The 26,355-nt window shown below is 44.4% G+C and overlaps 6 protein-coding genes across 7 annotated transcripts; 1 reads left to right on the forward strand and 5 right to left on the reverse strand.

Moving 5' to 3' along the window:
* Positions 1 to 91: 91 nt before the first annotated feature.
* Positions 92 to 4,438, reverse strand: LOC145696100 (uncharacterized). Its single transcript, XM_081773087.1, has 5 exons — positions 1,737 to 4,438; positions 949 to 1,210; positions 738 to 905; positions 473 to 697; positions 92 to 425 (listed from the first exon to the last, which is right to left on the reverse strand). The coding sequence occupies exons 1-5, from the start codon at positions 4,425 to 4,427 to the stop codon at positions 268 to 270; spliced, it is 3,504 nt and encodes a 1,167-aa protein (XP_081629213.1). The 5' UTR covers positions 4,428 to 4,438; the 3' UTR covers positions 92 to 267.
* A 600-nt stretch (positions 4,439 to 5,038) lies between these two features.
* Positions 5,039 to 9,074, reverse strand: LOC145696103 (proton-coupled zinc antiporter SLC30A5-like). The gene is made up of 5 exons (XM_081773090.1): positions 7,704 to 9,074; positions 7,352 to 7,661; positions 7,053 to 7,309; positions 5,328 to 7,012; positions 5,039 to 5,280 (listed from the first exon to the last, which is right to left on the reverse strand). The coding sequence occupies exons 1-4, from the start codon at positions 8,517 to 8,519 to the stop codon at positions 6,872 to 6,874; spliced, it is 1,524 nt and encodes a 507-aa protein (XP_081629216.1). The 5' UTR covers positions 8,520 to 9,074; the 3' UTR covers positions 5,039 to 5,280; positions 5,328 to 6,871.
* A 27-nt stretch (positions 9,075 to 9,101) lies between these two features.
* On the reverse strand, positions 9,102 to 16,669 carry LOC145696107 (uncharacterized). The gene is made up of 3 exons (XM_081773093.1): positions 16,245 to 16,669; positions 16,016 to 16,204; positions 9,102 to 9,479 (listed from the first exon to the last, which is right to left on the reverse strand). The coding sequence occupies exons 1-3, from the start codon at positions 16,633 to 16,635 to the stop codon at positions 9,169 to 9,171; spliced, it is 891 nt and encodes a 296-aa protein (XP_081629219.1). The 5' UTR covers positions 16,636 to 16,669; the 3' UTR covers positions 9,102 to 9,168.
* A 78-nt stretch (positions 16,670 to 16,747) lies between these two features.
* On the reverse strand, positions 16,748 to 18,995 carry LOC145696108 (uncharacterized). Of its 2 annotated transcripts, XM_081773094.1 has the most exons (5): positions 18,526 to 18,735; positions 17,480 to 18,482; positions 17,351 to 17,438; positions 17,231 to 17,305; positions 16,748 to 17,186 (listed from the first exon to the last, which is right to left on the reverse strand). In XM_081773094.1, exons 2-5 carry the CDS (start codon positions 17,639 to 17,641, stop codon positions 16,921 to 16,923), a joined length of 591 nt encoding a protein of 196 aa, XP_081629220.1. In that variant the 5' UTR covers positions 17,642 to 18,482; positions 18,526 to 18,735; the 3' UTR covers positions 16,748 to 16,920. The 2 variants fall into 2 exon arrangements, with proteins under 2 accessions (XP_081629220.1, XP_081629221.1); XM_081773095.1 differs by lacking the exons at positions 16,748 to 17,186; positions 17,231 to 17,305; positions 17,351 to 17,438 and adding an exon at positions 18,813 to 18,995 and having other exon boundaries at positions 17,665 to 18,482; positions 18,526 to 18,741.
* On the reverse strand, positions 18,910 to 22,159 carry LOC145696101 (uncharacterized). The gene is made up of 4 exons (XM_081773088.1): positions 21,972 to 22,159; positions 21,414 to 21,573; positions 19,183 to 21,315; positions 18,910 to 19,052 (listed from the first exon to the last, which is right to left on the reverse strand). The coding sequence occupies exons 2-4, from the start codon at positions 21,462 to 21,464 to the stop codon at positions 19,047 to 19,049; spliced, it is 2,190 nt and encodes a 729-aa protein (XP_081629214.1). The 5' UTR covers positions 21,465 to 21,573; positions 21,972 to 22,159; the 3' UTR covers positions 18,910 to 19,046.
* LOC145698262 (serine/threonine-protein kinase PAK 2-like) lies at positions 22,138 to 26,167 on the forward strand. Its single transcript, XM_081775464.1, has 10 exons — positions 22,138 to 22,396; positions 22,462 to 22,782; positions 22,974 to 23,334; positions 23,413 to 23,704; positions 23,753 to 23,888; positions 23,929 to 24,097; positions 24,141 to 24,387; positions 24,428 to 25,735; positions 25,780 to 25,885; positions 25,940 to 26,167. Exons 1-8 carry the CDS (start codon positions 22,334 to 22,336, stop codon positions 24,513 to 24,515), a joined length of 1,677 nt encoding a protein of 558 aa, XP_081631590.1. The 5' UTR covers positions 22,138 to 22,333; the 3' UTR covers positions 24,516 to 25,735; positions 25,780 to 25,885; positions 25,940 to 26,167.
* Positions 26,168 to 26,355: the final 188 nt, after the last annotated feature.

The raw sequence follows: 26,355 nt of genomic DNA on the forward strand, positions 1-26,355 counted from the left end.
ATTTACTTTTTCATCCTTGATTTCCATTACTCATATGATACCATAAAGATGCATGAGGTTGCAAGAAAAAATTGAACCATGATTGTGTTGGGTGAGATTTATTTTTTGAACTTTTACGATAAATGTATCAGTAAGGAACGTGAAGTGAGGGGCAGTTAACATGTTCTATTGTCAGGATCGTTTAGGTGTTGAACTTGTTGAAAGGGAGGGGAGTTGGGTTAGATTTTGAGGGGTCTGGGTTAACTGGAAGTGACAAGATAGGAAGCGTTACATGTGCGGCGCCCAACCTCGATACATTTTGTAGAGGTTTTCGTCCGCGCTGGCAGTTTGGACAAGCAAATCGAGGTAGTCGCTGGGAGGCAGGATCTTCTTTGTCTCTGGATCGTAGCAATAGACTCTTTTGAGAAGATCAGTCAGGTCTTCAGCTAAAGAAATGAGCTTAAACAAGCATTTCAAGACAAAAAAATCTTACCGGCTTGTCGATCCTCTCTCATCATGTTCTTCTCTTTCATGAGAACGATTGGCGACTCTTGTGACCTGTCCTTTCCGCTGCTGGTTATGAGCACATTCTTCTTGCTTCTGATCTTTTCCCACTTGCAGGTTGGATCTCGGAGAACAAGCGAGAATACTGTTCGCAACAGCTTTCCCTTGTCTTTCGCGATCCGGATGGTAAGTAAAGCCGTTTTGCGGAAAAGACCTAAAATATTGAAAGAATGTTTTCGGTTCAATCTAGGTACCTTGAACGCCAACAGGACCGAGACCGTCGACTATGTTCCTTGTCATTCGGAAAGGCACGATCTCAGGCACCTTGAGATTTCTTCCCTTCAAGAAGATCATGTTCAAGTCGATATGGACGACTTCTCCTGTTCGCTGGCAGATTTGAAGGTTGTCGCAGTGGCGATCTCCTTCAATGAACAGATTAAAACGAGCCAACGATGAATGAATTACCTAAGCCGATAATTGAACCAATGATTGAGGTAACTGCCAGTGATCGTTGATACGTCTCCCTGGCTTGGTACCATTCGCCAGCAGTCGGGAAGCTTTCGAGGAACCATTCGTGGAAAACTGGTGGTCCAGCTTTCTTCTTGATTTCTTCGAAGGACTTCATTCGATCAGCGCCATCGCCGGAAAACTCAGGTGGTGACCAAAAAAGTTGGGATGTTGTGTAGCCCCGGCGCTCATAATAAGCTTGCAAGCACTTTTTGAAGGCCTGTTAAAAAGTTCAACATCTATTCTTTAACAGCTAAGAGCAGGGATCTAAATTTTTTCGCGAAAATCGCAATTTGCGAATATTTTGCGATTGCGATGCGAAATTTCGCAGAAAATTCGCAATCGCAAAAACTTTTTTGATCTAATCGCAATCGCATCGCAACTCAGTTTTCGCTAATATTTCGCAAATTGCGATTTTTTTGCGAATTTCGGCCTTGTTAGTTGCTCCCTTGTTATTCTGACAACAGTTTTCTTTGACTCAGAGCCTATGTTCTGTGTTCTTAAGGCTTAATTGAAAGCCTGACCTCAAAAATTTTCTTAAATTCTATGAAAAGTTACTTTTTTCGCTAAAATTTCGCAAATAGCGACAAAATCGCAATTCGCGAAAAATTCGCAATTTGCGACAAAAATCGCAATCGCATCGCAATTTCCGGAGTATTTTGCGTCGCAATCGCATCGCAATTGATTTTCGGCAAAAATTTAGATCCCTGGCTAAGAGATAATGAAAATTATTTGTGAACCCGAACCCATAGATCGTCCACCCATTCAATGATTCCGCGTTTGTGCCCAATCGGCAATACGTTGTACGATCGAATCGACATATCTGCATCACGGGACTCTTCATCGTGTCGGAGAAGATAGTCGAATAGCTCGAAAGTCTCTCCGATTCTCGAATCCAAGTTAAGATCGTCGCCTCTCTTCAACAAGAAGCTGTGCTCCCTACCATCTGTGCCCAGTAAGACGAGTCGCTTTGGTTTTTGCTGGGAAGACAACTGGAGTATTTCGTCCATAAAAGAAGTGATGAAAACCAGGTTGGGATGCCATGGTTTCTTCCAGGTGTCTTTCTCAGTATCGATGGGCGGGTCATAGGTATCCGGATCGTTGTCCATGTCTTCCTCTGGTTCATGATGCTCCCCTGGAGACACTGGGAACTCTCCATAATCATCGAAGTCTATAACAGTAGCAAGTTCTGGATCATCGGGATTTTCTTTGTATTCTACGTCGTCGTCAGCTCCATGGTCGAGATTGTGCATCTCGCAGAACTCTTCGCCAGTCTGCTCGATATCCTCTTCCGGTTGTTTCTTCCCTTGCTTTGATCGAGATGAGCTCGTGGTTTGAAACGGCGAGAAATTTACATCAAAGTCTGCTAGAAGCCGCGTGTTACGCTGCTTTGGTCGCATAAACTCCTTTGTCGGGATGAGAACCTTGAAGTCATCAGGCAACTTTTTCTCGAGCAGTTTTACAGAAGCGGATGCGAGGTTCACTTTATCTTTCATTGAACGGAGACTTGGCTTGCCAGACGGTGTCTCTCTAAAGTTATGGTTGATGATCTCGTTGATCAGGGTCCACGCGGCAGAGTAATGCCTGAAGATTCGCTTGTACTCTTCATCAACGGATATTAATCTCTTTACTAGTGTCATGTAGATTTTCCTTCCACGAACGACAGCTGATCGCAAATTTTTCGATTCCATTTCGCTCCATGCAGTCTGGACTGGTTTCATTCCTCTTTTTCCCTTTCTTTCCCACAAATCAATGTTATTTTGATACTCTCTGTAAAGCTCTCTCTCATCTTTCTTTCGGATGTCTTCGTATTCCTTCGCGTGTTGCGAGAAGTTCAGGAAGTACCAGGTCATTTGATAAGGGAAAACCTTCGTCATCTTCAGGGTGATCTTGAAGCACACAGTGACAAAGTCTTTGCATCGGTGGCTCAATCGACCAAGAATCTGAGTGATGATCGTCAGAATCTGCTCTGGAGGAATTATGTTCATCGTCTTTTCAAAACGAGCGAAAATCATCCTGCTCTTATCGTGAACAGATTGCTGCATGACTCCAGGCTCGCCAAGGGCATCGGCAACATGGAAGACCAACTCAATGATTTTGAAGAGACACATTCTGTCCAAACGGTGGCCAGCAACAATTGCTTGACCGTACTTCTCAATCGCGTTGAGAGCGCAATCGACCAGTTCTCTATTCTCACTGCGAGCAGTAAGCTGACTTCCTTGGGTGACTGATCCCGGTGGGGATAGGACAGATGCATCCAGATCAGCTTGCGTCTGCTCTGCGGTGTTTTTCTGGAAGAAAAACGTCGAGTGCTGTCGAAAAAACTCATCGTTCAGCTCGGCCATCGCATAGTAGCACTTTCTCTTTTGAAAATTATCTCCAGGTCGGCAGAGCTCCGCAGTCTTACACGCTCTTTTGAACCAGCCTCTGGCCTCTTCAGTTGTCTTGTAGTCCAGACTGAGCTGTGTATTCTCCAGGCCAAAGAACAATCCTTTGTCATTGAACAACTCTGAGTTGTCTTTCAGCGCAATATTTCCAAGCAAAAAGGCGATCTTGCTCGCAGCACTTGCTCGAAACCACCTGGTTCCTTCGGGCGAACCGATCAGCAATCGGTACGGCTCACGATCATCGACTAACTCGCTGTACAATTCGTACATGTGCGATCTCTCAATGTTGTATTTCTCCAATAGCGAAATGATGAGCTGATGACTCTCGAGTGTGAGTATGTTCAGCAAGTTGAGCCGCCTTTTCAAGTGCTTATTCTTCATGTTGTGAACTTCTTCGAGAATATCTGTCGCCAAATCGATGCAAGAATCACAACCTTCGTCATCCTTCATCATTCGAAGCATCTTTGCTTTCTCCATCAAAACATTGGCGCAAATCGTGTCGAGTCTGAATTTGAACTTTTTGCCTGTCTTTGCTCCAAGAGGAAGCTTTATCAGGCCGTTCCGCAAACTGACGAGACTCCGGAGTTCGGTCCTGAGGAGATGCCACTGTTCAGGAAGATCGTCCCAGAGGCGGCGTCGCTCGTCCATCTTCGTGTACATGTCAGTTAATTTGAAGGGATTGCTTTCCTCTTCCTTGTCATCAATGTATTTCAGAAGGTTCAACATGTCATGCTGATCGTTCAGAAAAAGTGCCGGCAGGGTCGTTTTGTACTCGTCCCTGTTGGTCACTCTATCGTGGAACCATTCGTGGCGTCTTTTTTTGATCTCCCGCTCGAAGATCTCAATGTTTTCCTTTCGAATAGCGTCTGTCTGAGCCTCTAGGAGCTTGTATGTGATCGCCTGGAAGTCTTTTTCATTTCCGAAATCGACCAAACTGATCGGGAAGGTCTTGAGCGCCGTGTCCGTTGCCTTCTCCAACTGAGACCAGTCCCCAAGCTCGAGAACTCGATCAGGCGCGTTGAAGGCTGCGTCTCCCCAAGGTGGATTCATCTGTTCGTCAATTTTTTGAGCGCTCTCGCCGTTCGATCGAAACTTGTCAAGTTCCCGTCAAGGCCGTACGTTGGCTCGCGATTGTAGAGATGGTTTTCGATCACTTTGCCGTTGTCGTCGTCGAGAAGTCTGTACGCCTCGAGCTGCATGTTCATCAACGATTCAATGTTGTACGCAAAGCATTCATCATGAAACTTTTTGTCGCCTTTCCAGTAGAAAGTTTCCCACTCCATGGCCGCCATATGCTGTGTGTGCAAGATGACATCTGTGTAATCTTGCAGGATCTAAGAAAAGAGTCGTGAAATCAAGGAAGATAGCAAAAAACATACCCAGTATGCTCGAATAAGATGAACTCTCGGCATCAGATTGTACATGTGATTGTAATCGTTGAAGATCTTGGTGCTCGGCAACGAATCTCTGATATCCTCAATCGTCTTGTTCGCGATCAAGTAGTTAGTTTTTCGCCGATTTTGTTCATCAATAGCCTCTGAAATTTCTTGGTAAACCTTTGACCAGTCAAATTAAGATCAATTTGATCCTAGAAAGCAAATTTGACTTACGTGACAATTCTTTATTCATTTTGAACTGAATAACTTGAATTCGCTGGTAGATCGATTCAAATGCATCGAGAATGATGCGCATCATCATTCTCAACAATTCCATTTCCTTGAGCTCTTTGCACGCCATGCCCTCTTCGTCGCGCATGCATGGGTCAAAATTTGAGGCATGCATCTCGTATTCCGCAAGCATTCTTCGCAACGAGTTTACCAGGTTCATCACCGCCTTGTCTGAGAGTTCTTCGTACGTTGGGACTCGACCAAATTTTTGTAGCTTATCTTGGTGAACTCACTTACTAAAAGAAAGATTAAGGAAGAAGTCCGGAAGGATGAGCGTTCTTACATGTTCCTTTGGGCAGCTCAGAGAACAGCGAAACAAGATATCCGCCCAATATTTTAACAAACTTGTGGTCAGCATACTCATTCCTCTGATTGAGTGGCTTGATGTCTGCATCTGTCGATGCCTTGAAATTGTACTGACGATAAGCGGCGATGATATTAAGATCTGCCGCGTAACGAATCTTCCTGAAGTCTTCGTCCTGGATCGTCTCGATCAGCTCGTCGATGAGACTGAGGTTAGAATGCAGCCATCGTATTTCGATGGGTGCGTAGATGGGACTGCCAAAGATCAGTTTTTTCTCGTGCTTCTTGTCTCCTTGTTTACTCCTTTCTCTCTCTCTCTTATTACTCGGGCGCCATACCGGAATAATGTTCGGAACCTTCGAAATCTTCGGCACCTTTGGCACCTTGAATTGATGATCCATCTCTGAAATGATGAACGAATAAAATGGATTCACTCAAGTGAACTGCTGTTTCCGAAAAACAAAGAGGTGGAAGACCAAGACGCCTACGCACACGTGACCTACACCTGGGGCGCGCGAGAGACCCACCACATGCGTAGGCGCCACGCATAATTAACCCGATAACGAGAGCGGGAGCACTAAGTGCTCCCAGAGCTAGTTGTTGCATTGTGATTTTCTTCAATTTTGAAGATAATCCAAAAATTCAAAAAAACTTAGATTCTAGCACCTATTCCTCACTTAGTTTGATTTTAAGAAATCTTCATACTCTTACTCATACTCTATTTAATCCTTATTTTTTTACAAAAAAGGAGGAAATTTTTGGAAATTCGTCTCGAGAACTCGATGTTACATAACATTCATCAAGAGAGCGCGCGTTCTTTTCGCGTTTTTCCTCACAAAAAAGAGTTCTCAGGAGTTCTAGACCGAGCATTTTTCAAAAATCCGACGAAAGCGCCGTCTTACAGACCAAGAAAACAAGCAGTTTTGCCCTCTTTTTGCTTAAAATTGTTCTAGATGGCCCGGGTGCACTAACTGCTCCCGCTCTCGTTATCGTATAATTTCAAACTCGCGTTATCGGGTTAACTTCTCAATACACGGGCGCGCAACTAAGCGCTCAAAACACGGGGTCGGGTGAGGGGACCACAATGCATTATTCAGCCCCGCGCGGCGCGTAAAATTCGGATTGTCAGAAAGAGCGCTCAAAACTTTTAGCTTTAACTTTCGTTTGCGGCGGGTAAAAAGGTAACAATTCATATCGCTGGAAAGCTTGAACACTCACCTATCAGGATAAACAATTACTTTTGAAAAACACTTTCTGGATTTGCAGCTGTAGAATGAAAGATGAATCCGATGCAAAACGCCACCACTTTTGAGAAAACATCCAAAATTTCAGAAAGTGGTTCGTTTTAGTCATCTTAGCTCACATTACAAAAATCAGGTCAAACGGATTATCACAAGAGAAATAACGGCGGCTCAAACCCGCCGTGGTCGGTTGAACCGACCACGTGTATTGAGAAGTTAAAATTATTTTGAAGATAGTAAGGAATTTACAGAATGAGTAGTGGTTAAAGATATCAGTTGGCAGTTAAATATAAATTTCAGAGTCTTGATTCTTCGGCTGGAGCCACTCGAACTTGCTCTTTGCGGATTGGGCTTGTGAGCCAGCTAGGTAAGCGTGGCAAATGTCTTTTTCGCATTGAATCGTTATCTCTGTGATTCCAGCTTCCTGAAACTTAATAAGAACAGAACAAATTCGCCGAGTGCACCTTGAAATATTGTCCAGCAACACAAATGACTGTATTCTCGACAGCAGCTTCGCCTATGTGCAGAACGATACTGCAGCAAAAGACATTCGGAGAAAGCGTCCAGCAACGATGGTCGCGGTAAGACTCCACTTCTTTCATTTGCATTATTTTGTGGAGCGCTTCTTTGAACGCCCGCTCGATGCTGCTTGGGCATCTGAGAAGTAAGATTTCCGATGAGTTCTTTAGAATCGGCAGCGATTCGTATCCAACGAAAGAAGCTAAAAATTTCTATATCGAACTCCCGCAACTTATTTCACTACCTATGGCGAGAGCGACGAGTGAATCAAAGATTGTCCACGAATTAAGAAAAACGGATAAAACGATCGCGATGAAACCGATGTTAGCCCGAAGCATTTCTTTCCAAAGCGAAGGATTTTCATACTCGTCCATTTTTCTTAAAAACTCCTCTCCGAATAATCCGTATCCTCCGAGATTGACGCAAATACTGATGGTTGTAATTAGTAAAGCGAACTCAGTTGAAACATCGGTGGAGAAAGTCATTCTAACGATCGACTCTTTTGTAATGAGAAAACAACTCATCACGATCAAAACAGATAAAAGATAATCGACCTAAAAGAATATTCAAGATTTTGTCTGGAAATTGTTACAAACCAGACTTTCCACAGAAGCAAGACCAAAGTTGAACATTTTTGACGGCTTTGAATTGCTAACAAGGCCTTTGACGAGAGACAAAATGATCTTGTTCGAATTGAAAATGGTCAAAAGAGCAGCCCCAAAGAGCGCCAAAGAGTTGTTGTAGCCAGCAACAGCGCAAGTCAAAGCGGAAATTGAAATGCTTAGAAAAGTGAAGAAAGTCTTTGTTCTTAGAACAGGGTCTGCTGAGCTTTTCGCAGCAAGGTCAAGGATGCATTTAGATATACTAAACCCACTGGTGCTCGTTGTAAGAGGAGGAGAACTTGAACTTCCGCGCCAGTACCAATCGGCCATTAGAAAAAACAGTGAAAGAACGATGATATTCCCTTCCAATTCATGGCTTTTTCTTCCGATAATTTCTTCGCGCATAAGTCCTGATACTTTCGAAGTAACTGGGTGATCCCAAAGATAGCCAAACAGAAATGCGGCAAAGAGTTCGTATCGGTACCAGAGAACAGAAGTCTTCGGGTGACAATACAACTTTAGCTTTCGAAACTCGGCGAGCCACGGGAGAGTTTTCGTGAAAATTCCAAAAGTGATCATCGGGAAAATAATTGAAATCATCGAAATTGGCTCGTCGAGAACATGATGCGTGTGCACTCCGTAACCAAACAATCGCAAAAACGCGTACAAAACCAGAATCATCGCAAAAGAAAGTGTTTCGACGAGCACTTCCGAATCCGCTCTTTGGACCGTCTTGTCGATTTTGAGATGAGCTTTTTTCGAAAGCAAGTCCAGCAAATTATCAACAATGGAAAGAAAACACCCAGTCATTGCGTTTCCACTACCGACGCAAGAGATCAGCCCAAGGATGTAGAAGATTCCAGAGCAACGGAGCGAAGGGTTCTTGCAGAAACTTGCGAGAATCCGAATTCCATCATTGAAACCGAAAAGGACGATGCTTCGGAGCGAACCGGAGTAACGTCGTGCGTAGATCCAACACAACGATTGACAGGAATTTAATGCAGCAATTGATAGGAATATTTTGCGGTTTTTAAACAAGTCTGCATATTTAGGTCTTTGAATTGCTAAAGAAGGATCTTTACTATTAGTTAGATGCGTACTAATACGAAAAAAGGGCTAAAATTTAAATCAAACTAATAGTAAGGTCCCTTGTCCTAAACAAGCTAGTACATGAACGGCGGAAATAAGCAGAATCAGCAATATCGGATGCAAGTAATGAAGATAATCATGAATCTCATAAACTCCGAAAACAAATACCAGCTTCACGAGAAACGTAAGTTTGAATCCTTCATTGAGATCTGCATTTTTATCCGAAAAACTGTGCTGCCCGTTCAATATAATGTTTTGCGGAGATTCCATCTCATTCTGAAATAAGCGAATACGAGCCGGATCAATATATACAATTGTTTTTAATAAATAAGTTAGAATGATATCGAGGAAACGTTTTCAGTATAGTGTTTTATGCAAAGATCTCTAAACTGTCTCTCGTCATAAACAGTCTCAAAAACAGTATAAACAGAAAGCGCAGCAGTAGAAGCAAGAAAAAGTTCGGAGCGCAAATCTTTGGTCGCCCGTTTTTCACCAAAATCTGACGGAAGACATCTGTCCAGAAGATCCAGTACTTGCGAGTCCAAATTTCATTGAGGCCAATGAGTTTTCCGCGGTGCTTCTCGTTTGTTTCTGCGAGGACGACCATGATTGTTGGAGGCACGATGAAGCTTGAGAGCGCGATCGCGGCAAGTGCTCGGCCGGACCAGCACATCGCGCATTCTAGGAGTTTGATTATCGTATTGGGATCTTAGATTCGTTAGACTCCCTCGTCCCCTAAGGTCACTTGCTTATCTAGATCGAGCTTTGCTCGGTCGCCGCCGTGTATTTCTCTTCATTCGGTAATTCACGCAGTTCGTGAATTAACCTCTATTTTACTCCAGCTCGAAATACAGACGTCAAGATACTTTACTCGTTTTCTTCACTCGTCCAGATATAGAGAGCAGGCAAACTACGCTAGAAGTGGGAGATTCAGCAGAAGCTAGGATCCCTTCAGTGGTATCAGAGTAGTCCCGTTGGAGAAAAGGTAAATTTTCCGCCATCGACAACCGAAGTTTCGCAACTTGGACGCTGATTGGCCGTCAGCGGAGTCGAGGGGAACCGAATCACCAACCGCCACCGCGCCGCCGGAGAAACTCCACTCAGAGAATTTTCCGCGCCGCACCACACCAACACCACCCCGAGCGAGCGCCACCACACGAGCGCCACCACGACCCACGCGCCGAAAGTCGCGCCCACGCAACCACGCACGCACGCCGGGGAAAACCTAAAATACTCAGAAAAACAGAATTCTTTCGCCACTTTTCACCAAAAATCGAGAGAAGTTTACGAAGAATCGACCCTTGGACCAGACCTTGAAATTTCGACAATCGCTGGACAGAGAAATCGTCGGGCGTTTGCGCAAAAAGGCACCTCAGCTCATCATATTGCGACTTTTAGTCGCAGTATTTTCTGAGGGCCTGAAAGGTAATCCAAGGCCCATAAACCCTTACTGCCGATATATTTCGAGCTATGGCGGCGAACAAATCACTGCTAGAAACCGTCACCGAAATAAGAAGCATAAACGATCGAGTAAACTACCTCGAAGAACAAGTGCGAAATGACGAATCACTTAAGCCAAGCCTAGAGCCCTTGATCACAGAAAGCAGAGTAAAATTAGAACAGCTCAGTACAACGCTTCTTACCTGCGAGCTCGATCAAGGAAAAGAATCTACGAATGCTACAATGAGAGAAGAAGCATGGGTGGCCACTACCTGGTCTCGTCACGTCCAAGACTTGCCGAAGCTGGACGCCGCATGCAACACATCTTTCAACACCTTCTTGGGCAGAGCCGACATTTATCACCGCGCCTACGTCCGCGACAGACCTTCACGTGAACAGCCTTTCATCGCAGCAGTGTACAGCCACTTCGACTTGAACATCGAACGCTCACTTGGAACCGAATTTCTGAATTGTCAAGACTGGAAATCGGCCAAGGCGCTGCTAGAGAAATCATTCGCCGCGAAGAGTCACTACTTACTGAAGCTAAGCGAAGTTTTCGACGTCGAATACGACCATTCGAAGCCGTTTGCACACTACACCGCCAACGTCTTGCAAAAGATGAACGAGGCGAAGCAAGCGACTTTGAACTCTTACCGACAAGAGAAGTCAGCCGACGCCGGGGTCGATGAAATATTCGACATATTCTCGACGATGATGCTGTACTTGAATCTTAGGAAAGAAGAACCAGACGTTTTCAACGCAATCCTTCCAAGCCTATCAAAAGTTTACGATATCAACGAACTCTGCCGTCTCGCCCAATCCACAAGACAGAATCGAGTTGACAGCGCGACCGTCTCCCAGCACTTCAACAGAAATAAGAACAAAAAGAAGAAGAATGCTAAGCGCGCCAGCACCGATTCTAAGGATGGGAAAGACGATAAACAACCAGAATCCAAGAAGATTAATACGACTAAGAACGTCGAAGATTTCCAACCATTCGATGTTCACTTTTACACAGTGAAGAAGAAGCGACCAGGAAAGGCTTATTTCGCTTCGGCTACCATCATTACGGGCTCTAAAAGTTTTGACGTATCGATGGAAGTCGACAGCGGAGCCGAGTCCTCCTGTCTGTCCGCTGCTTACGTTCCCGACAAATTTCTCCAGATGCTGAAGCCCTGCCCCTTCAAGGTCACCGGTTTCAGCCCAAATATCCCCGCCGAGCAGCCGAGGGGTATCCTTCCCTGCCGCTTATCATTCAATGGTGGCCCTGCATTCTCCTTGAATCTCACCATCATGCCAGGCAGTAAATACCCAAGTCTACTGGGCCGCGATATACTAGAGAATGCGATGACGGACAGCTTCACAGTCGACAATAAGAATCGTACTCTCTCATTTTGCTACAACGAAGCCTTCACACAAACTGAGACTCAAGTGGTGAAGCTGGACGGAGTGAAGCGGACCAAAATCAAGAAATACTTGACGACTAGATCAGCGGTCAAAGACAGCGATCGGTCCCGCACTCAACCACCACGAGAAGTCCCAAAGCTGGACGCGCCGAACAAGAACGCAGCCAGGTGCCCCATTCAGCTAGCGAAGCAAAAACTCGGAATAACCCTACCAGCAGACGCAGACCCGGGGCAAAAGAAGATGGTCGCCGAGCTGTGTTTGGAATTCGACGACAGATTCGGCTGCGACGGTCAAAAAATGGGTGAATTCCCGTTCGAGATCGAAATCCCGACTGATGGTACGAGTCGAAACATCAGTCAACACCCGATTCCGCAAGCTTTTCATGGTCAGGTCAGCGATCACATCTCCGAACTGCTCGAAACGAAAATAATAGAAGAGATCAAAGACCAGAAAGGGTTTAACAGCCCGGTATTGCCTATTCCTAAGAAATCTGGGGAAATGCGCTTCTGCATCAACTACAAAAACAGCCTGAACAAATGCCTCTCCGACAAATCCGACCCTTACCATCTCCCAAGCATGGAGGATACGATTGCGAACATTGGACCGGGCAATAAGTTTTTCGCCACAGTTGATCTACGAAGTGGATATTGGCAGTGCCCTGTAAAGAAAAGCGACAGGTACAAGACTTCCTTCCAGTGGGGTGGGAAATCTTACGCCTTCTGCAGACTACCATTCGGTTATCGATGCTCGGGGAATATATTCTCGCGCGTCGTAAACACAATTCTCGACTCAAGCCCCACCAGGAAAAAGATGCTTTCTTATATCGATGACATAGTGTGTTTTGGGAAGACTTTCAGCTGCTATTACAACACTCTCCGAAACCTATTCATCGCGCTCCGCAAGTTTAACGCTAAACTCAAGGGCGAAAAGTGCTCTTTCCTACAATCCGAAGCTCACTTTTTGGGCCGAATCATCAACGAAGATGGAATCAAACCGGACCCTGCGCAAGTCTCCGCTCTTCGTCAGATGAAACCCCCACGCTCCCAAAAGGAGTTAGCTTCATTAATCGGGTCATTGAATTGGATCCGAGGTTTTCTAGAAACGAAAATGGGCGAAGCTATTTCATCCGGTTGCTTCTCGAGCAGAATGAAGCCCATAAACGATGTTCGAAATTCGGCGAACGAAACAAATTGTTTCAAGTGGACCAAAGAAGCGGATTTGGCGCTCAAGGAAATTCAACGACGACTCTCCGAGACTCCAGTCATAAGTTTTCCTAACTTTGACGAGTCTTTTCATCTCTACACAGACGCGAGCCTGTACGCAGCGGGTGGCGTCCTGCTACAAGAGTATGGCGGGAGAGTGCACCTAGTAAGCGCGATTTCCCACACCTTCAACAAAGCTGAAAGAAAATGGAACACTTCAGAAAAGGAAATGTTTAGCATTGTCTGGTGCTGCGAGCGACTGGAAAAGCTCCTGAAAGGTAGATTCTTTCAGATTCACACAGACCACCGATCTTTGATCTTCCTACACAAAAAGAAGTTCAAGAATTCTAAAATAAGCCGATGGCAAAGCCGATTGGAAGAATTCGATTTTCACATTGTCTACATCAAGGGATCAGAAAATCAATTCGCCGACTTTATGAGCCGCAGACCTGGCGAGGACGACAAATCACTTGGATACGACTCTGAGTTTCCCGTTGGTCGCGAGTACGAAATCGACAAGAATTCACCAGTACGTGTCTTCGTCCCTTTCTGGAACGAAAATCAGTTTCCGGAGAAAATCACTTTATCAGAGGTGAAGATACATAAGGTAAACGTCAAGGCTATCGCGGCGCCAATGGAGATTCCGTTGGTGTCAGCGAATTATAATAACATTCTGGACTATCAAAGGGAGGACTCTGCTCTGAGTGCAATCATCACTTTTCTGGAATCTGGTAAGGAGCCACTGGACATAAAATCGCTGGTGAAGGACTCCGACCACCGACAATCGTCTCTACTCAAGATGGAAAAAGCTCTGTTCCTGGATAACACTACCGGGTGCTTGATGTGTCAATTCAAATCTGGCGCGCGGGCGGTGGTACCGGAAGCGGTAAAAAGTCACTTTCTCTTTCTAGCTCACGACTTGTCCGGTCATCTGGGCGAGCCGCGGACTTTAGAGCGATTAGAGGACGTTTGGTGGCCTTCATTTCAAGACGATGTTTCTAACTACGTCCACAGCTGCGTCCCTTGCCTACGCAGAAAAGGATCTGCTGGAACTCGTACCAAACCGCCACTTGGAACCCTTCGTCGTGGAAAAACAGCTGGCGAATCGATTCAGATCGATTTCGCTTGTATGCCTCCCGCTGGCGGATTCAAGTATTATTTGGTGGTGGCGGACACTTTCTCTCGCTACACTTGGTGCATTCCGACGCGGTCCGACACTGCTATCTGCGCTGCAAAAGCGCTCATCTACAAGGTCTTCCTTCCCATGGATTTCTTGCCGAAACATCTACACAGTGACAGAGGTACCCACTTCTGCGCAAGCGTGATTGACGAAATGTGTAAGCTTAACCAGATAAAACATACAATAAGTACCGCATTTCACCCTCAATCAAACGCTTTCGCAGAAAGAGCGAATCGGACTATCAAAAACAGTCTATTCTGCATGGTCAACTCATCTTCCGGTCGAAAAACTTGGGCCGACTGCGTTCCCCACGTGATGCGCGCGCTCAATAGTGTGAAAAACAAAAGCACGAAAATTTCACCGCGAGAAGTTTGGTTTGGCCGAAAAAGTACTTTCACCCACTCTACTGGCGCAGAAATGACAGCGGAAACACCTCAGGTGTTTGGTCTCAATGTGGGAGCTTTAGCGAAATCGGCGGAAGCCATTGTGAAAACTGCGATGGAAGCTGCTGACCGAGCCATGGAGCACAGGCTGAAAAACGAGCCTAAGCCGAGACCAATCCCCGCTGGCGCTGTCGTGTACATTAAGCGAGAAAACCTGACCGACGCTAAAAGCAAGAAGGAACGCTGGGTAGGTCCCCTGAAAGCCGTTTCGAGCAACGACTGGGTCGTCATGGTCGAAGATAAAAAAGGACAACGTGATTTCATCCATCGAGAACACGTGGTTCACGCCGCAGAACGAAATCACGACTTACGCTGGATTGATTACTACGAGGCCGAGTACGTATTCCCACATTTAACCGAAATCGTTAAGTCGAAAGTCCCACAAAAATCGCCTGTTCCTACTTCCAAACCGATGGAAAAGTCCGGGTCGAAGTCGCATGGGGGGGAGGAAATCTTCTCAGGTCGCGTCGACTCCGATGGTTGCTATGGAAAAACCGCCAAGATCATCTCTATCACCTATTTTGGAAAGTAGACGCCGATTGGACATGGAAAATCTGGGAGATACAACCGCTACATCTATTTTGGACTCGTCGGTAGCTCCAGCCGAGCCGTCAGATCGCTGGTACTCTGGTGGTACTCTTTATGAAACTGCCGAGGACATGTCAGCTGATGCTACAGTGATTTCGGAGGTTGCTGCGCCCGACAATAGCCATATGTCAGTCGATAAACATAATTCAACAGTAGTTGAGGGCTCAGCAACTGAAAACAGCAAGAAAAGAACCCGTCCAAAGTCTTCACCAGATCGTCAATACTCAGCCGGCGCCGATCCGAATGCGACTTTAACCGAAGTTGGAGCAGCTCATCTCCCGAAACATACAAAACGAGCACACCGTGAAACGAGGCCCGTCGAACCTCTAAACATCGGCACAAACTCGGGTCAGTCATACGACTAAGCGCAAGTACTGCCCCACTCAGGTCCCCTATTCATCGACCGGGGCCTGAAAAGGTACGGAAATTATCACAGTTTACCGTCGCCGACGTATTTTGAGTTCTTCTACATGTGCAGCTACTCCTTCATGTCATCACCGCTCGGACATCACGAAAACTTCGCATCTGATTCAAGCTTTTTCCCAAAAAGGGTTTTTAACGCGAATCAGACTGCCTCGACGTTTCGAACCTGCCATGTTACTCATCTTACGCTTATACTCCTGCAAAAATCACACACTTTGGCCTTAGAGGACGTTTCAGTCTCATGGGGGTATTGGGATCTTAGATTCGTTAGACTCCCTCGTCCCCTAAGGTCACTTGCTTATCTAGATCGAGCTTTGCTCGGTCGCCGCCGTGTATTTCTCTTCATTCGGTAATTCACGCAGTTCGTGAATTAACCTCTATTTTACTCCAGCTCGAAATACAGACGTCAAGATACTTTACTCGTTTTCTTCACTCGTCCAGATATAGAGAGCAGGCAAACTACGCTAGAAGTGGGAGATTCAGCAGAAGCTAGGATCCCTTCAATCGTCTATTCTAATAGAATCGCTTTCGAACCGTTTTTCAATGAATTCTTGTTGTCTAAATATTTCTCTCCGTGCCAGAAATAAGCAATGAAACCATGCTGCATACACATATAAAAGCCCAAAGTTCCCATCAATCCACCCATGAGCAGGGTACGATAGACCTCTTCGAAAGTGTACGAGTGGCGTCGAATAGCAGACATGAAGCTCATTCCAGTGAAGACTTAAGATCGACTTAGTTATGGAATACATGTTTTACATACATTGAGCGATACACGCAAGTTTAGGTCCGACATAAGCATTAAAGGCGCGGTCTGTTTTTGGATAGCCAAGGAAGTTTCCAGTTGCTGACTGCCCGAACCAGTCGACCTCGCGATTAATGTTTTCATAATAGACTTTTCGCATTCTAGCCATATAATCTTCCATAACGATGTTCTTTCTTTTCGAAGTTTTGGCAAGAAGGATGCTGCAAGAGTCAAGCGCCTTGTTGGAGTCAAAGGCGAACTTGTCATAGGTCGACTGAAAGAGCTCTTCACCGTTTGAAGTTGGAGTTGCGCTCGGTGCCAGATGATGGAAAAATGGGAGCCTGGAGAATACCTCGTCCTTGTTCGCCCCGATCTTCGAGTAAACGCTATATTGCGAATTTTCTGACATTCTTAACCGCCCTCGATTTAATATCCTTGCTGCCAGCAAGTTGCTGGTCGATGCTTTTTAAAAAGTTTAACCTGCTTGAAATGCTGTTCATAGATTAAGTCACGGTTATATATATTTTTTTTTGGATTTTATTGTATGATAAAGGCAGTATTGTTTTATAAATGGAGCCAGCTCGGAAAGAAATTATCTAAAAAAAAACCCTCCCACAAGGAAGGGGGTGAAGGGACTGTAAGAGGGGGTGCGGTGATGGAGGGATGTGAGGCTGGACTTGACTGTGGGATTGCTCTAGTTGGAGGAGTCCTCTTCGTCGGTCTCTTCGTCGGTGTCTTCGATCTCCGACTGGGTGATGGGCAATTCGGGGTCGACAAGGTTGTACCTCTTGCCGGCCTCTTTGCCAGATGGAGCCCACTCGGTGATGCCGACGTTGCTGCAGATGGCACGGCGTTCCTTCCAGCCAGTCTTGACGCCGTCGGAGGCGGAAGGCATAGGCCACGCCTTCTTGTCGTTGACAATCTTCTTGATTGCGTCCTTGGAGACACCAATCAAGCTGGCTAGAAGAACTTCGTGAATGGCTTGAAATATAAAATAATCATACATTGTTTCTCAGCGGACCAGCGGATCTTGTCGTGGAAAGCAACGGTCCACTTGATCCAAATACGATGATCTTTATCTGAAAATAATTGTTAGAATTATCGATTTTTAGAGAATATCCTACCATCTTTGAGATAATACTCGCGACCGATGCTTCCATCTTCTTTTCGTACTTTCTTCTTACCCCAGCAGAGGTACAATCCCCCGAATTGCTTGGCGCTTGTTAGAGAAAGTCAAAAAATGCTAAGCGTACCTCAATCTCCCATTCGGACTCCTCATTGAAGTCCTTGGGAGCACACTTGACGTCCTCGTCAATGTTTTGGGTGCCCTTCGTAAGAGTCTTGCCGGCAGTGACGGCCCGTCGAGCAGCTTTCGTCGACTTTTTATTTTGGGTTTTTTTCGCCTTCGATGGCATTCTCAACCGTAGATCTCGCTTTGAAGTGTCTAAAAACGAAGATTGTAAAACGCGCGTAAAGAGACGTTTTCATATTTGGCGCTCAAAGTGAACTCGGAAACGCCTACGTAAAATAATCCATGTGGAAAAAATATTTTCAAGGTGAGTGTGAGCGATCGATATTCATAATTTACAGTCATAGAATCGGGTCAGTATCTCTATTTTAGGAACGCGGAATAAATAAAAATTTGAGAAGAGGGGCAAGAGAGTCTAGAAAGTGCGCGTTAGGCGAAATAAATAACGGTTGAATAGAGGGGACCCTTTGCGCCAATCAAATGTCAATAAAATCTCGAATCCTAGGTCTTCTCTGGTGCTATTGGGCTTTCTGGGGAATGAGGCGAAGCTGCCCTCGATTACGGAAAGGGTAAGCTGTTCTCATTGGTCGAAATGATTAACGCCTCGTGCTGAATGTATTTTCGAAAAATGGTTGGTTCGAAAACTGGCACCAGTGCCGAAAAGGAAAACACGGGAAGGGTCATTAAATATTTCATAAATTCGCGAAAAGGCTATCCCCCTATCAGTAAAGTTAAAAAGAGTTCGAACTTAAGAACTAAAGAAAAGTAATAGAAGTAGTTGAGGTGTAAAGTTTTAACTGAATAAATAGGTTCCTACTATACAAAACAATAATTTACAACAAGCACATCGATGTTCCCGAGTTTTCGGATAAATGGGCCGCTAGGGTCTCGGCGTCCGGGACGGTTCCATTGAAGTGCATTTTGAAGTGTTCGTTGAGGTCGCGTTTGCTTTTTGCTCGATGATTGCAAATGTGGCAACTTTGCTCGGTGACGCCATAATGTTGAAGCTAGAAAAGAAAATAGCTCTCGATTTTGATGATGGTCACTTACGATATGGACATCCATTTCCACAGTAGCTCGAGAAATGTAGGGACAGTGCTCACATTTGATTTCTTCTGAATGATAATCTTCATGCTTGCGTTTTTCTCCGAAGTCCTTGAAATCCATTGTGCAAAGCTGACACTTGAAAAGAGCCTTGCAGAAGCCGCCATCGCCGTAGCTGTATCGTGTATCAGGGTTGTGGAAGTGGTGGTTGTGCTTACTAAAGTGGGATTTAAGTCGATCACTTAGTAAATAATGGAAGAGATTGTTAAATCAGTTTCAAATCCGCTCCTGAGTTCCTTGACGGTGTTGAATCGAATTTTACAGCTTTGGCATTTGGTGGCATCGGGAGCGAACTCACTTGCATAGCCATGATCCTCCTCGTAATGAGCAGTAGCCACTTCTGGCTGATCAACGGGAAAGCGAAATATGCAGTGTTTGTAGTGGCAGTGTAGTCCATTGGCGATGATATCCTCCATGGAGATCTCGTCGCGATAAGTATCGATTAATTGGTGGCGAGGAGTCGCTATTTATGGCTCAGCGTTTCCTCTTTGAAGATTTTTATGCATATGATATGCAGCATATCTATGATGCTTCTGAGATAAACTTTAACGATTGTTCAAAACTTTAGAATCTGAAGAAAGTAAGAGCCATTCCTATATTGACTTTTTGAGTTGGTTTGATCGCCGCTACCGGGAGACCGTGAGGCTTTTCTGGACTCGAATACAAGGTTCGCTTTCTCGCACATCTCGTTGGCATGAGCGAAGACTTTTCTGGCGACGACAGTGGATGCGCGGCGGGTGTAGCTGCAATATTTGTGGACTCTTCAATCTTCGCCGGGATGGGAAGGGATGAAACATGACTTTGAGGTAATTCTGACGTGTCGTAATCGAAAAGTTCAGCTTCTGTAAGCGGCCGTTTTCTGGGCGGAGAAGAAACTTCTGAAGATGAATCATCTTCCGATTTACGCATTGCATCGTCAGCCGAGGGTTTCTCGGGCTTGCTTGACTTAGGCGGACACGGGGCTACATCCTCTGATTTAGAGTCTTCGTCTTTTGAAGAAAGATCCAGTGGAGATTTTTGCGGCTCTTCGAGTTCAGTTGATGATTCTAATTCTGAGTTTTCTGTAATAGACGTGGCTTCTACTTCTGCTGTTTCCTTCACGATCTCACCGAAGTTCTCGATTGTCTTAGGGGGGTCTTGACGTTCAGGCGATTTTTCAAGCTCTTCTTTTGTCTTTTTGGACAGGTCGATCGGTAGAGGGATAGGACTTTTTTCAACATCTTCAATTACCATTCTAGCACTCGTCCCAACTGGCGATGACTTCTTACGTTTCTTACTGATGGGCAATGGAAACAGTTCCATCCGAGGGCAAGGAGACTCGATGGACGGGAGGACCGTTAGCCGACTGTAAACTTTACTATCTAGTTCTTCTGGAGTCAGCTTGGTGCCATCTGGCTTGACGTATACCACGTTGTTCTTGTTCGTCTCCGGATTATGAAGAGATTTTAGTTGAAGACCAGTGATAGTCTGACCAGAAACATTTCGCGCTCTGATGGGAGTGACCATTGGAGGAGACTTCGCCGCATCAACTTCTTCGTCGTCCGTTAAATCGATGGGAGCAGCTGGTGGCGGGGGCGGAGTGGGATTTGAAATGATGACTTCGATCGTCGAACTGTTGAAGAGCTTATTTCTGTTGTCTTTATTAGTTTTTTGAATAAGATACGCGAGGGCATGTTCTGGGTTCAAAATCGAAGAAAATGGAATGAAGAGGTTTTCAGTAATCTTGAGAATCATCTTGTCAATAAGCTTCGTCGGAGTTGGGTTAAATATTTTCCAACTGGAATTTGCAATGAAAAAATTCCGTCTAGCCGCTGGAGGTATGCTCAAAATCCTCTTGGATCTGTTGATAACAGAAATCGCCATGCCAAGAGTAGCTGAGGGAATGACGTAGAACTGGGAGCCTAGTGGCCTTGTATTCGTCGGTTTCGTCATAATCTTTGGACGAAATTGCTTATATCTATCAATATTGGGTAGAGTTTGGTGGTGCGGCAGTGCTGGGATCGGCAATTTCAGGGGAGACGAATGGGGTTTATGCTCCTTCTTTTGTTTCTTTTTCATCGGCTCACTGACTCCAGGTTCAAAATCTTCGTCGCTAGAATCGCTATCGTTCACCGGAAAATGCTCGTCGGGGAAGTCATCGAGAAAATCGGGGTTAGGATCTCTTTCCAGGTCTTCTGGATCGGAGTTTTCTTTATCGTCGACGAGAATGGCCGCAAGATCGCGCTCTTTATCAGTCTTTTTGACCATCTTCGGTCTTCGTCGCGGATTCTTTCGATGAAAGTTTTCGATCTCTTGTGCTGCTCCGGCGAGATTCTCTTTTGGCTCCCACGTCGCTTCGTCTTCTGGATAGTCGCGCCAATGAACGAGGTATTCTAGAACGCCATCTTCGTCTTTTCGCATATCTAGAATCGTCTCGATTTCCCATTCTTCATCGGTTCCTTCCGAGTCCGAGCTGTTCTCATTTTCTTCAGCCGGGTCTTCTTCAATTTCTGCCTCGACATAAGGAGTCTCATCGCCGGAAGTATTCTGGGCGTAGGTAACTTTATCGACAGAAGCCGGCCTTTTCTCTACGTTTTCTTCTTTGAGTTTTCTTTTGTAGGCCAAAACATCTTTGATCGTAGGAGATTTGATCGGAGGAAACTCCTCGGAGACCTGGCTGCGTTCGAATTCAAGGACATATTTGGGCAAAATTCGCCACAATGGCTGCCAGCCTGAATTCTTGCCTTCTCCAGCAACCTAAAGATATCCTTTAAAAATAATTTCTTGGGGAAAAATGAATGTCTGCGTCCTTCGATGGAAAAATCGATCGATCAAATCAAATTTATTTTCTTTACCTTGTATTCGAGCTGTTCATTGACGACTCTTCTGCCAGTTATTTTGGCCATGTCTCGAGTTCAAAATTTGCGCTCTGAAGAGCAAGTCCTTGATTTTTGCAATATTTCGTCACGCACCACGGGCGCCGCCAACCTTTCTGGTTCGATCCATTCTGGGTACCTTAAAATTAGGTTACTCTTTGTTGATAAAGGGTAGACGATTAAAATCAGTGCGAATTTATCACTGTCGATAGCAGCTGTTGTATTGCAGGCAATATGCCAAAAACTAAGTCAAAAATAGAATTCCGATCTTCGAAGTAATAAGACTGTTAACTTTACAGTGAAAACTACAGTGCATGAAAAGATTGAGGATAAATTCATCTGGAAACCCTCTTATCCTTGGGACACTTCTAGAAAAATCAATAGAATGAGTGATGGCTGGGGCAAACCCGGAAATCGCACTAAGTGTAAAAACCCTCTATAAGCGGAAATAACGGCATGGTCGCTCTTTCATTTGATAAATTTATGAGCAGGAACACTCATTATTTCAATAAAATTACTTTCGTAAAATTAACTTACTTTTTTATAAAGCTTCGTTTCAGCTCTCTTTCAGGACACTGGTCGCCTTTTCCTCATTGTAGCTCCCGGACGAGCTCTCTTTTATTTCTCAAAGAAAAACTCGGAGATTCGCTCTGTTTTTGAGGGCTCGAGCGCAAGGATGAGTCATTTTTTGAGCAAAGTGTTCTCATAAATTGCGCCTCGAGCGTCTCAATCACTCTTTTCGTAAATACTGCTTTTTGACTTTTTTGCCGCGAAAAAATTAAATCTAGAATCTTTATCGCTAAATATCTAGAAAAATTACGAATGCGAGGGAAAATGCGCTGAGGAAAAAGTGAAAAACAAGAAGTAAGAAAAGAAAATATTCTTGTCGATTCGTGAAGATGGAGGATATTCCGCCAGAAGTTCCGAATAGAAGGGAGTCTGTTTATATCGTCCCGGATGAAGTAAGTTTTTTCATTCGAAGAGTTTTTTAGAAATGTTCTTTTCGGATATTTATTCCCATTTTAAGAACTATCCTCTGATCGCCCCTTCTCTTCCAGAAATTCCCCGAGAATCAACCGAAAACAGAAAAAATGTCATGCAGCGGATCCTCATCCGAATTATGCCGAATCCTGGTCCTCTCTTCCAAACAAAAGAACCTTCAACTCTCAAACCAAAGCTATCAAAGACGGATATCAGTATGCCGAGCGATTACAAACACGTTCAGCATGTTGGATTCGACCCCAACACCTGTGAATTTACAGGACTGCCGGCAGAATGGGAACGAATGCTTGCAGATGCGAATATCTCGAAACAGGAGATTTCTAAGAATCCAGAGAACGTTGTAGCGGTAAGAAATTTGCCAGTTGTTACGAAAAACCCACCGAAGTTTGGTCACTTTCTAGTTTCTAAAGCAATTCCAGAATTTAGCCTAGGCTAGTTAGAACTTTTCCCCTCACAAGTAAAAAACAGAACTCCCCATTGAGATTCTCAATTTGAGAAATGTGTTTCAATTTCGATCCCTGTGATCGTTTGTTTAAGATCATGACCTTCCACGACGAGAGAAATCAAGAACGCGACGAGCCAAATTTCATCTTTCATCCTCAAACTCAAGAACCTCCAAAGCCGACCAAGCCACCAAAAAAGACCATGGCCAAGATCCAAGAAAAAATTTTGGAGTCAGATGAAGAATCTATCATTTCCGACGCCTCTCAGTCAGAATCGTCGGATGAGGACGAAGGTCCACCTCCGCCAGTTCCAGCAAGGCCGAATAATACGAGGAGTATTTATACGAAGAGTTTGATTGTCGAGAAGAACAACTTTCCTGACATTAACGATAGTAGTTCGAAAGCTTCAAAACCCAATGGAGTGAAGTTTGCGGAAGGAGGAGTTCCTCTCAGGATCGATTAAAATACTATCAAGGCGGTTTTATGCGTATATTCTTATGCCATTTATCGAATTAAGGGGAACATATTTTGATTTTGTTATAGAAAGAAAAAAGAAGAGTCTGCGGAAGAAAAGATGCGTCAAGTCCTCGACCAGCTGAAGAAAATCGTCAGCGTTGGCGATCCAGAGCTCAAGTACGAAGGCTTCGAAAAGATCGGTCAAGGGGCTAGCGGCATCGTCTTTACTGCTACGGAAATAACGACGAGACGCAAAGTCGCGATCAAGCAAATGGCGCTAGAAAAGCAGCCGAAGAAAGATTTGATCGTGAACGAAATTAAGGTCATGCGCGACTTTAGGCATAACAACATCGTCAATTTCATCGACAGGTTTGACTTTGAACTTGATTCATCGAAGCTTACATTTTGATTTTTAAGTTTCTTGAAAAAGGAAGAGCTCTGGGTCGTAATGGAGTTCTTAGCGGGTGGAAGTCTAACCGATGTAGCAACGGAAACTTGCATGGAAGAATCGCAAATCGCTGCTGTCAGTCGAGAATGTCTCCTCGCTCTAGAGGTAGGTCGATATGAAGATATGTTATTTAACTGTTTGCTAGTATTTGCATTCGAAGAACGTGATCCACCGAGATATCAAGTCTGACAACATTCTGCTCGGCATTGATGGGTCGGTAAAAATTACTGATTTCGGCTTCTGTGCGACGATTTCCGCGGAGAAGTCACATCGTCAGACGATGGTCGGAACGCCGTATTGGATGGCGCCAGAAGGTTAATTCATATTATTTTTCTAGTATTTATTTCTAAATATTAGTTGTGACAAGAAAAGCATACGGGCCAAAGGTCGACATTTGGTCTTTGGGAATCATGGCGATAGAAATGTTGGATGGTGAACCACCGTATCTAAATGAAAAGCCCCTTCGTGCGTTGTACCTCATTGCCACCCATGGCAAGCCGGAAATATCAAATCCTGAGCGTTTGTCAAAGGACTTCCTTGATTTCTTCGACGCCTGCTTGGAAATGAGTGTTGATCGAAGAGCCTCTGCTCGCGAGCTGCTACAGTAAGAACAATTTTTTTGCAAAATACCCAACCATTTTTAGGCATAGATTTTTGAAGATGTCCGCTCCTCTTTCGTCTCTCACTCCACTGATAAATGCAGCAAAACAAGCAATCAGCGAAGCCAGCTAGTACTCTCTACATGTATTTAATTAAATGTCTCGAGTTCCAACTTCCACCTCCTATGATTTCAACAATTCAGTCCGTACAGCCTTATTTCTTATATCAAAAAGCAAACTTTCTATTCGCCAATAATTGTGAACTATCGCCTTAGCACTCTTGAAATTTCTTGAAATTCAAAAATCTGCTTATCAATTACCAAAAAGACCGCTTTACCTAATCTTTGACATGTATATTCTGATTGCTCTTTTTCTTCTTCTCATTAAAATAACAGCTAAACTCAATAGCTTCGATTGAAAAAATTCCAATTAGACACCTCAGTAGACAAATCAGTCTGGTTGAAGTAGACTGAAAAGAAAAAAATAATTGTTTTGTCATTAGATGGGGCTTCTCAGAGGATCGAGTTGTATAGACGTGCTTTTTTAAGGTTCCTGTATTTAAAAGACCCACTTCCACCTTTTTATACCAGGAACATCATACAGATTTGGAATCAGCAGGAAATTTTAAGAACTTTGACCATTTTAGTTTCCAAAATTTCCACTTCCGGTTCGATTCTAGAGCCGGAAGTTGACGAAATTTTTGAGTCTGGGCAACTTGTGACCTATCAAATTGATGCTTAGAAGATTTCCTATCATCTGAGAGAGGAATCAATGCCGACCGCAGTCAAATCAACCGCTAAAAAATTAAAGAAAAATCACAAATTTATGCCTTTTTCCCAGTTTTGCCGGTCGGTTTGGCCGCGGTTGGGATGGTTTTCTTGAATGATTTGTAGATGAGACGACTCGAAATCTTCTGAGTATCAATTTGATAGGTCACAAGTTGCCCAGACTCAAAATTTCGTCAACTTCCGGCTCTAGAATCGAACCGGAAGTGGAAATTTTGGAAACTAAAATGGTCAAAGTTCTTAAAATTTCCTGCTGATTCCAAATCTGTATGATGTTCCTGGTATAAAAGGTGGAAGTGGGTCTTTTAAATACGGGAACCTTAAAAAAGCACGTCATAGCAAGTAGAAGCCACTTTCCCTCCAAGAGAGGATTTTACAATGATATTCTTGAATGGGGAAAGAAACGGTCCGTTCGTCGGATGTACAAAGACTTCTATGCCTCGCCAAATGATGTTCCTGGATCGACAATGGATATTTACCGCGATCTTCATCGTTACTACGGACTTCAGCACAAATCTTTCGAAGACGCGTTGCCGGAAATTCGAGCGGAATATTTTGCTAGAATCAAGTACAGCAACTTCGATCGAAATACACCGATCTAATCAAATTTAGAGCTACTTTCGTGATGGGAGCGACGTTACAGACAGCCTTTACAGTTTTTTCGATCCTGTTATTTGTGATTTTAGCGACTCAAGTAGCGGCGCAGGTTTCAAATAAGGTTAACTCTAATAAAGGGTTAGGTTCTCTTTTACTCTAATATTTTTCTGCTCAGACGAATGAAGAAGAAGTTGAATCTACCCTCAACGAAAGAGTAGAAAGCGAGGTCGAACAGATAATCTCCCAGATCCAGTCCCAAAGTTTCGATCAAAAAGAAATCGAGCGAAAATGGCAGTTCATCGTAAACGAACTCAATTTGGGAAAAGCAGAAAACGTCGAGAAGAGTCTCGAAGCTTCTTGGACTAATATTCAAACGAAAGATTTCATCACAGGCGCTCCTTTAGCCAACAAAACTGTTTACCCTTGGAGCTTCAAAAATGCTGATTTCCGTGAATCTGTCGAATCCAGAGGCAATATTCTTCCATTCCCTTTAAATTATATTCCTCCTGTTGAGTTTCATTCCTCTGTTTTAAATGTTTATAACATGTTTCAACTTGTTGCGGATGCTGGAAGTTTTCTTATTAAAAATAT

Source organism: Oikopleura dioica, chromosome 2 (genome assembly GCF_907165135.1).
Source record: "Oikopleura dioica chromosome 2, OKI2018_I68_1.0, whole genome shotgun sequence".
In the NCBI taxonomy this organism is placed as follows: Eukaryota; Metazoa; Chordata; class Appendicularia; order Copelata; family Oikopleuridae; genus Oikopleura; species Oikopleura dioica.

Bases quoted from the DNA above. Each gene is read 5' to 3' on its own strand.
- LOC145696100 (XM_081773087.1), bottom strand. From the start codon at position 4,427: ATGAATCCACCTTGGGGAGACGCAGCCTTCAACGCGCCTGATCGAGTT. The intron at 698-737 runs GTACCTAGATTG...TCAATATTTTAG, and splicing joins CGGTCCTGTTGGCGTTCAAG to GTCTTTTCCGCAAAACGGCT. The intron at 426-472 runs GTAAGATTTTTT...TCATTTCTTTAG, and splicing joins GAGAGAGGATCGACAAGCCG to CTGAAGACCTGACTGATCTT.
- LOC145696103 (XM_081773090.1), bottom strand. From the start codon at position 8,519: ATGACTGGGTGTTTTCTTTCCATTGTTGATAATTTGCTGGACTTGCTT. The intron at 7,310-7,351 runs GTAGTGAAATAA...AGAAATTTTTAG, and splicing joins ACTCGTCGCTCTCGCCATAG to CTTCTTTCGTTGGATACGAA. The intron at 7,013-7,052 runs GTGCACTCGGCG...ATTAAGTTTCAG, and splicing joins TTGCTGGACAATATTTCAAG to GAAGCTGGAATCACAGAGAT.
- LOC145696107 (XM_081773093.1), bottom strand. From the start codon at position 16,635: ATGTCAGAAAATTCGCAATATAGCGTTTACTCGAAGATCGGGGCGAAC. The intron at 16,205-16,244 runs GTATGTAAAACA...GTCGATCTTAAG, and splicing joins ACTTGCGTGTATCGCTCAAT to TCTTCACTGGAATGAGCTTC. The intron at 9,480-16,015 runs GTTCGAAAGCGA...TCAAACTCCTAG, and splicing joins CAAGAATTCATTGAAAAACG to AATGCGCGATGTGCTGGTCC.
- LOC145696108 (XM_081773094.1), bottom strand. From the start codon at position 17,641: ATGCCATCGAAGGCGAAAAAAACCCAAAATAAAAAGTCGACGAAAGCT. The intron at 17,439-17,479 runs GTACGCTTAGCA...ACAAGCGCCAAG, and splicing joins AGTCCGAATGGGAGATTGAG to CAATTCGGGGGATTGTACCT. The intron at 17,187-17,230 runs GTATGATTATTT...AAGTTCTTCTAG, and splicing joins CTGGTCCGCTGAGAAACAAT to CCAGCTTGATTGGTGTCTCC.
- LOC145696101 (XM_081773088.1), bottom strand. From the start codon at position 21,464: ATGGCCAAAATAACTGGCAGAAGAGTCGTCAATGAACAGCTCGAATAC. The intron at 21,316-21,413 runs GTAAAGAAAATA...GGATATCTTTAG, and splicing joins ATGAACAGCTCGAATACAAG to GTTGCTGGAGAAGGCAAGAA.
- LOC145698262 (XM_081775464.1), top strand. From the start codon at position 22,334: ATGGAGGATATTCCGCCAGAAGTTCCGAATAGAAGGGAGTCTGTTTAT. The intron at 23,335-23,412 runs TCGATTAAAATA...ACATATTTTGAT, and splicing joins AGGAGGAGTTCCTCTCAGGA to TTTGTTATAGAAAGAAAAAA. The intron at 24,388-24,427 runs GTAAGAACAATT...AACCATTTTTAG, and splicing joins TCTGCTCGCGAGCTGCTACA to GCATAGATTTTTGAAGATGT.